This window comes from Raphanus sativus, chromosome 6, assembly GCF_000801105.2.
Source record: "Raphanus sativus cultivar WK10039 chromosome 6, ASM80110v3, whole genome shotgun sequence".
Lineage (NCBI taxonomy): Eukaryota > Viridiplantae > Streptophyta > Magnoliopsida > Brassicales > Brassicaceae > Raphanus > Raphanus sativus.
Genome location: NC_079516.1, coordinates 43,499,606 through 43,508,289, shown reverse-complemented (window position 1 = coordinate 43,508,289; position 8,684 = coordinate 43,499,606). Strand labels below are relative to the sequence as shown.

Genomic DNA, 8,684 nt, shown 5'->3' with positions numbered 1-8,684 from the left:
AATAGGTGCCTTGGAAAAAGATCATGAATAGGGATGTCTCTCATCATAAGATCCCTGTTTATTTTTTATTTTTATTTTTATTTTTTCTCTCACACAAAACTCAGGTTGAAGATGAGAAACCAAAGAAAAGTAAAGAAATCTAAGTTCAAAAAAAGAGGAATAAACCAAAAATATAAAGAACCGCAGATGTCATGACCCTTATGGATTGGTGTTGGAAAAAAGCAATGTTATGACTCTTTATTTCTCTCTCATTGTTTTCTCCTCCTCTTGTTGCTATTGTTGTTGTTGTTGGTATCTGGACTACTCTGTGAGGAACTTGTACATGACTCAACTGTTCTCTCATCACTCTTATAGCTCAGACATGTTGCTTCCAACACACCAATTGGACTCACCGGTACCACTCTTGCCACTAATCTCGGCTGCTGTGGCGACAATGTAGCACCCGTCACATCCTCCCCTGTGAGGTCCCTCATCAGATTTAAACATGCCTTCACTCTCTCCTGCTAAAGAAGGACAATGATCCAATTGATCAAATTTCAACACATTGATAAAATGTGTGATACTGAAACAATACTACAAGAATCAAACGTATTAGATTGAGTATTACCTGTTTAACATATGTTACATTAGACATTGGTTTTTCATCATCAATGCAATTTACTTCTCCTGAAATGGCAACAGACGCTGCCGCTGCTGCAGCTATCTCAGAAGGCCTGAAGTCCAAGAATTCAATTGCTGCATTCAATTTTTTTTTACAAACAGTAAAACCCATCAATCACAAGCCCTTCCTCTAAACAGAGCAATTCAAACTGCAAACAAGGAAATAATACTATACCTTTAGTGGTGTTCAAGATGAACTGTGATGACCTATAGATCAAATTCTCTGACACGTGGCCGTTGGTCTTGTAGATGAAATGGTCAATGAAGGAGAATGGAGTTAGAGCTTGCAGTCTCCAATTCAAAGTGTTGAGTACCAAAAGTTCCATCCTTTTAACCGTTTTGGCCTCAAAAACAAACTCGGGATCTCCCACCTGTAACTCAACAGTTTGAGGCACATCTGATTCTTCCATTTTAGCTGCTAATGATAGGCAAGAGACAGCTAGCAACTGAACAGCCCATGTCTTGTCTCTCTATGCAATCCAAACACACACGATAAGCACATTAGATAAACCAATCAAAGAGAGAAAGATGAATCAAACTTACTGGCAGTTCATAGGATGTTAAGAACCGATCCAAGTAGTTCATGGACAGACATATGCAGAGTGTTCCAAAACTGTAATGAGCACAAACCTGTTTCAGACACAACATCGATTGGGCATTAAAGACAAAACACATCAGTTAGTAAAATATATCAGAATCTCAATCTATTGAGAAAGATCCAACTGATCTATCAACTGATCAATAAAAAAACAGAGATTCAAGAAAGATCAAACCTTTAGAATCCAATCCAGAGCTTGGTTCCTAACACGCAGCTCCCAGTCCCCAGAACGCAGCCTCTTGAGGTAATCAGGTCCTGGCAAGAACTCAACCTCTCGCTCCAGCATCTCTCTGATCCTCTCTTCTCCTATCATCATCGGGTTTGATCCGTTGACGTTAAAGTTATGGTCTTTACTAAAAAGTTCATCGTTCATGAATCCGCCGCCGCCACAGCTGACGTCATCATCAGTGATCCATGAATCGCTGGTTTCTCCACAAGTGAGATTCTCAGCCATGGGGTTTGATCTTTTTTGTTTATGAGTTTTCTATAAATATCCGTTTATTTTTGGGGTCTCACAAGTAAAGTTTTCAGAGCGTTCGGACAAAACTCAGGAAGACACAGAAGTCATCAAGATGGGAGGAGTTTGTGTCTGCGATTTTCATGGCAAGAGAGAGAGAAGAGAGAGGATTATGGAAGAGGAGGAGGAAGTGGGTGAGTGTGTTTTAGGGTAGAGAGAGAGAGAGGCCACTCTCCGTAGAGTCGAAATGTGGGATACAGAGAATATACACTTAAGCGACGTTTGGAAAATAATTAAATTACAATCATTAATGTATGAATACTGTATCTCTTAAATCACTTTGGCAATATGTGCAACGTAACTTAAGCTAATTATAGCAATTCTGACGTGGAAGTTTATTTTGAAGAAATTAATGTTTTTAACGGTAATTAAGTACTCCCTCCAGTTCCAAAATGTAAGATGTTGTTGAATGAATGTTATCAAATTTTCTTTACTATTTAGGGCCCTGATAGGTTTTATATAGCAAGGTCCAATTTTATAATTTAATTATTGTACAAAAAAAAAAAAAATAATATGGTATATAGTCCTTTTTTTGAGCCAATCTTATTTATCATTTTTACATTCAGAATGTAAATCTCTAATTTAGACAATGTATAAAGACTATGTATATCATATAGGTAGTTTTTGCAACTGAATGTTCTGAGTTGGTGAAGATAATGTCAACAACAAAAAAAATAGCATTTACTATCCATACCCTAATTTATCGATCATACATATACCAACGAACACTTACAATCACAAAAAAAACTGTACGTGCTGTTCGAAATTCTTCATTTACTTTACTATACTTTATTATATAGTGATTGTGTACCTCAGTTTGATTATCTGAATCAGTGTTTGCTTTTACCTAGTTTAGTTATTATTGTCAACCAAAAAAAAAGTCACTAATTGATCACCCAATCTAATCAGTCCGGAAGTAGCAGGCCCGTCCCTCTTTTAAAGCTGATATAGCATTGGCTTTAGGCCATCTAATACAAAAACCAAAACCTGGGCCACATCACTCATATTCTTATGTAGTTTGGTTTAACAAGAGATTTGACCTCCTTATATCTAGTTCGAACAAAACCACAGCCAGTTCCACTTACATCCTCACTAGTAATTTTAATAATATGGGGCCACATTATTTTAGAAAGCGCGGATTTATTTTTGTATATTTTTAAAATATAATTTTTATATAAGATAGTATATAAGTCTGAGAACAATTATCTGGAACCGAGAAACCTAACAGTATTAATCTGAGAAAATGAAATCAAAATTGAACTGAATATTATAAATAACTGAGAAAATCCAGAATCTTTGAAATTAAAAAATGAAACTGAACTGAAAATCAAATGGGTATATGAAATTTTAAATACAAAATATTTACCTACATATATTAATTATATTAATTTTTTAAATTTTGGTCTATCCTAAAATACTATATATAAACCTAATTACCCAAAAACTAATTTATCTGGATATTTTTATTCGAAATATAAGTAATGTTTTCATATCTGATCCAGACCCGTGGTCTAGCTAATAAACTGGGTGGCCGTATATAATTCGGACATGTAACGTTCTTTATGTAGCACTCTATTAGAGGTTCTACCAACTGATATGTTTTCATAAAATTTAGGTTTGATGAAAAATTAGTAATTAAAAGTCTGATAAAACCAAAAAAAAATATACCATTAATCCGTAAACAACACCGGTTGACCTGTCAATATCCGATATTTTCTTGGAAATTTATTTAACTTCTCATATATTTTACAATAGTACATAAAATGAAATAAACTATTTGATTGGTCATATAAGTTAAATGCATTGTATTTATGTTATGCATTTTAATTTATATGTTTTTAATGATTATTTTAAATTTACATTTATGAATTTTGAAAGTAAAATTAGCTACAATTTTTTTCATAAAAAAATGAAACAATGTTATTGCACATTTGAACACAAATATGTTATACCATAAAATAGATATGAGAATACAAATTTATTATAATTATCATGGTTCCCTTACAAAGTTATAAAAATTTTAGATTTTGAATAAGGGTTTAGGTTATAAAAATTGATAGGATATCAGTGACACATGATAGTATGATATATGACTTTATATGGATTTATGTTTTCGATATTATAATGTGACATTGTTTATAAAGTGGGGCAAGATAGAAGAACGTGTTGGTAAAGATATATTTTATTTTTGAATTAATTAAACTTAACAAAGCACAAATCATAACTAACCGATTTCAAATAATTTGCTTGGATATTACTTTATTAGATATCAGATCTATTAAAATGAGGTGTATTAAAAGCCAAAAAATTAAAAGAAAAAGAAATATTTATTATGATATAGTTAGAGAAATATAAGGTAAGACCAAATAATTGTTACTCAGATGAAATGGTCCAAACAACTTATATAAGTAGACTTTTCAATACTGCTTCTCTTTTAATAGAATAGATATTTGGGACGCCACTGGGGAGTAGTATCGGTGCCTTTAAGTGGCTCAAAGGCCATTAGCTAAAACCCTAGAGTCTCCCTCTCTTTAAAACATCTCACCTTCTTGAATGATCATCGTGGTGTGTGGTTTACAAACCTTTGTTTCGCATTCTTCTTTTATGAAAACAAACATAAAGGCGATCTTTAAATGTTTCAGGTCTTCATGGTATGTTAAATTGCTCCTGATTAGTGCTCATTCTCGTGGTTTGTGTTCAATAGGGAAGAAACTATGTGAAATGTTCTCATTTATAATTACTTTATGATTACAATGGAAGTGTTTTAGAAACGCTTAATGAACGGTCGACAAAATGTCGAACCTGAGCGGTTAGCTGAGCAACCATCTTATTGCCCTTTTCCTCGTCAATCAATCAAATCTAATTTGCTACTTTTCTAATAATTATTTTAGCTGCAGGCGTAGTAGCAAACTGTAAAGGCCTTTGATGCATGCTTAAATGGGCATGACAACAAGCCAAGTTCAAAGCGTAACAGTCGCGATTGCAAACCATAAAGCTTATATTGATGTGATGACGCTGGACTGTTTCAGCCCACAGTCTTTAAGCCCATGAGAACAACCTAAGTTCTAATGTTCGAGTTTGGTCGTGGGGTCTGGTTGAATGTCTATCGGTTTAGTTATAGCGCTGTTTTCACCTTTCACATATACATCATTTCATTTTTTCGCCGTCACAAAAAGTTTATTTTCAGACAATAAAACACAACACAGAACCAAAAAAGTAAGATAGCAGTTCTGTTCTGGACGAATATGTTTTGTCCGAAAGAAGAGAACAATTCATATCTACGCAAACAAACGATGATGGAATCGGATTCGATGACTTAAAAGTGAATCAGTTTTGAGTCGTAAACGTGTGGTAAGTGGGTCTCGTAGACGCGGTTTAATGATACACTATTAGAATATATATTCGGTGTCTTAACGTATGTGTAAAACTAAAGCATCTTAAACACATACGTGGAAGATTGCACCGATTCTCGACTTGTTTTTATACACTTTTGGGTGACGTTGTAATGTTCGCGTTTTCGAAGATTTCATTGTCTACATCTTGATCAAAGATTTCAATTATTGATCTATATGATATAATGGAATATGTATATACTTAGGAAAGGTTCTTCGAGTCAAATAATCCATAGGTTTATTGTTTTTTTTTTTTTGTAACTTAGAGCACCACTAACGGAGACGCTTAAAGAAGTGTTTAATGTTTTTATGATTTTTAAAAATAAGAAAATGATGTAATTAGGCAAGCTACGACGCTTAATTAAGCACCACAAAAGGAGTGGCTTAAGGGACACGTGTCTCACATTCACCTCACCCCGTCTCTTTCTCTCTCTCAGGAAAAACGATCAAATCGACGGAGTCCGTCCGCCTCTATCCCGTGATCGACGGTACTCTCCGCGTGTCGTTCGCTCTCCTCATCGCCTCCATGAATCCGTCGTCGTCGTGATCTGTCCTCGAGATGATCTCTCCTTGAAGGAATCGATCGAAGAAGATGATATCTCCTCGTCTCTCTCGCTCTCCATGAATCTCTCGACTCTCTTTGTGTTTTAATTAATTAGGATTTGAGTTTTGAATCAATCTTTGAACCAGGTAAAGGGGAAGATGGAATTTACTAGTATATACTCTGTATATTCTATGGCTAACACATCGATTCTTGACAGGGTGATATGATTGCTCCTATTCTCCATGGTAAAGTATCAACCAACATTAGTAGTAGCCCACATCAGACTAATCAGCCATGTATCGTAAATTGTAGCAAAGGACGTGAATCTGAGATTCAACGAGCACTTGCGTTACAGCATGCTTTAGATGAGAAGGTAATAGGATCAACATTGCTTGCAAACGAAAACTCTACCTTCTGATTAACTTGAACTAGCTTATAAATGTGATGTCTGACAGGAAATGGAGCCTGAGATGCTAAAGATTGTCAAGGGTTCAAAAGACAAGAGTGCAAGCAATGGTGGATGCAGCTATCAAGGTAATTAATGATTCGCAGCCACTTTCATATATTCTCTTGCTTACATACATATGTTTTGCTGAGTTGTTGCTCACTCTATGGTTCTAGGCTGCATCATCTGTGAAGGAAGGAGAAGATGCCATCAAAATCCATCTCCCTCAGACGCATCAAAGCCTAAGGCTAACAACGATTTCATCTCACAAGATGGTTCAGAGAAAAACGAGGCTCAAATGCCTTCAGAGCTAATCACATCCTGTGTTGCCTCTTGGTTCATGATTCAGGTTTGTGCATATTCAAGTCTTGTAAGATTGTAGTTTAGTCTTGTGTCTTGGACATTTTGTTTAAATGGTGAATTTGTGTTATTTTTTTTTTAAGAATCACTAAACAAGATGCTTGTATTGGAGGACAAAAAATTAGAAGTTTCTTAAATAAAGTGCTTAACATCTATTTATTATTAAAAATTGATTAAGCACTCCATTAGGAGTGCTAGGGATAATGATGCTCTTAGGCTTTCTAGGATTATTGTTTTAATCTCTTAAAATTAGACCCTCTCGTGATTTTCTGAGCATAGAATACGGGTAGTAGGTAACCACGAGCTTTTCAATCTTTCATAAAGATTCATCTTTGAATAGTACAAGATTTTCCGAAAGAAATGAAAAGAATATTACATAGTTCAAAACTGGAATCAATGGATCAATCAAATATATGACTGAGAAAAATCAGAAAATATCTCTCTTCAAATCGAATCAATTGAACTGTTTCTTCTTCTCATAGATAGAAAATTTCACTCCACAGAATTACTAGATAAATGAAGAACAATTAAAACTTTTAAACTATTAGATTGACCAAAAGAAAATACAATAAAAAAAACAAAAATTTATTTTGTTTAAAGCAAATTATCGCCACCATCATCTTTGAACTTCTCAAAAGTCAAAGTCCTTGAACACCTTCTTAACTTGTTCAAGCGTCACAAACATGATCACCGTGAAGGGCGCTTGTCTCGACACCGTCGGCAGAAACCCTTTGTACAAAGCCATGATCCCTTCCGCTCTCACCGTCTTCAGCGCGCAATCAACCGCTCCCTTATACGGCGCCGTTTTCCCCGCCTCCACCTTCATATTCATCACCCTCGTCTTGATCACATCCACCGGGTTCGACGCCACCGAAGCCACGAACCCCGCCGCGAAACTCGACGCCACGTGAGTCGCTAGCCCGTCCCTCATCACCCCTTTCTCCAAGATCGTCTCTTTCACCGAGTCGTACGTGGCCAGCTGCGACGCCGTCACGAGCATCGCCCTGTTGATCGTCATCGACGATCCTCTCCACAGAGACGCGACGCCTTCGCCGCGGACCATCTGCGCGATCGCGTCAAGAACGCTCTTGTAGTTTCTCCGGTCGACCAAAGGTAGCCTCCCGTCGGCTTGCATGCGCACCATGGCGACGTCGGCGGGGTTTCCGACGGCGGCTCCGATACCTCCGGCGATGAATCCGGCGGCGAGTTTGCGGGTCAGAGGTATGGATTTGGTGTCCGGGTCGGTCCATCTGGTTTTGAGGATGTCGTATAAGCCCATACGAGTCGTGGAGTAGAGAGTCTGACGGAGGACGGTGGCGGAGACGCCGGAGAAGAGAGCGCGAGTGCCTTCTTGTGTGATGATGCGAGATCCGATGGTTATGATACCCACGCGCGGAGGAGGAGGCGCGTGGAGTGCGGTGGAAGTCTGGAAAGCGAGGGCTGGTCGGAGGTTTGTCTGAATTGAGGACGCTTCGCCTTGGAGCTGCATTCGGACCTTGATTAGATCGAGCGGGTGGGTCGAACAACCCGCTACGATCGATGCGATCCCTCCTTCAGCGAAACCCTTGAGACCCATTTCAGAGAGATCCGAGAAAATTGGAGAGAGAGAGAGAGTGAGAAATGTTAGATTTTTTAGTGTCTTAGAGAGACCAGTTGGAATTAGAGCTGATCTCACTGGAGATTAGGAGATGAGAATGGAGACCGAAAGCTATAGAAGAAGAATGAGGAACTTGAGGTCTCTGAGACATATGCCGTTCAGACAAAAGTTTTTTTTTTTTTTTTAAGATTGAGAGTTAATGTCTCTTTAAGAGAGAAAGAGAGAGAGAGAGATTGTTGTGACTTGGGAGGTTGAAGAGGAAGAGAGAAGGAAGTCGTTTAAATAAGGGAGGGACGGAAAGGAAACGCGGAGACTTGTTTGCTATTTTGCGCCGATTATTAAGGAAAAATTAAAAAAGATGCTTTTTCCTTTGAAAATTTGGTAGTATCTTGTGACTTTCCTTTGTTGTTTGAAATATATGCTACTAAATCTTTTTGACCAAATTAGTGGAAACTGGCTTTAATTCCTAGTTAAGCTTATATAAAAATAAAATAAAAACTTTAAAAACAAACCAGAAAAGTCTACTGAATCGCTTAAATTCATGATTTATGTTCAAGATGTTCACATAATT

At 37.1% G+C, this 8,684-nt stretch overlaps 3 protein-coding genes and 1 non-coding gene across 5 annotated transcripts; 2 read left to right on the top strand and 2 right to left on the bottom strand.

Annotated features, from left to right (window-relative positions):
- Positions 1–19: 19 nt before the first annotated feature.
- Positions 20–1,963, bottom strand: LOC108806119 (cyclin-D2-1). Of its 2 annotated transcripts, none has more exons than XM_018578151.2 (5): positions 1,434–1,963; positions 1,204–1,290; positions 836–1,130; positions 608–735; positions 20–503 (listed from the first exon to the last, which is right to left on the bottom strand). In XM_018578151.2, the coding sequence occupies exons 1-5, from the start codon at positions 1,710–1,712 to the stop codon at positions 249–251; spliced, it is 1,044 nt and encodes a 347-aa protein (XP_018433653.1). In that variant the 5' UTR covers positions 1,713–1,963; the 3' UTR covers positions 20–248. The 2 variants fall into 2 exon arrangements, with proteins under 2 accessions (XP_018433653.1, XP_018433654.1); XM_018578152.2 differs by having other exon boundaries at positions 20–500.
- A 2,543-nt stretch (positions 1,964–4,506) lies between these two features.
- On the top strand, positions 4,507–4,597 carry LOC130497329 (small nucleolar RNA snoR128). The gene has a single exon (XR_008936325.1). It is a non-coding gene; the product is annotated as a small nucleolar RNA snoR128 (small nucleolar RNA).
- A 667-nt stretch (positions 4,598–5,264) lies between these two features.
- On the top strand, positions 5,265–6,884 carry LOC130496886 (protein ALWAYS EARLY 2-like). The gene is made up of 4 exons (XM_056989503.1): positions 5,265–5,857; positions 5,929–6,084; positions 6,167–6,245; positions 6,333–6,884. Exons 2-4 carry the CDS (start codon positions 5,935–5,937, stop codon positions 6,536–6,538), a joined length of 435 nt encoding a protein of 144 aa, XP_056845483.1. The 5' UTR covers positions 5,265–5,857; positions 5,929–5,934; the 3' UTR covers positions 6,539–6,884.
- Positions 6,885–6,970: 86 nt separating this feature from the next.
- LOC108813413 (mitochondrial uncoupling protein 5) lies at positions 6,971–8,381 on the bottom strand. The gene has a single exon (XM_018585955.2). It carries the CDS (start codon positions 8,090–8,092, stop codon positions 7,148–7,150), a length of 945 nt encoding a protein of 314 aa, XP_018441457.2. The 5' UTR covers positions 8,093–8,381; the 3' UTR covers positions 6,971–7,147.
- Between the last annotated feature and the right edge of the window lie 303 nt (positions 8,382–8,684).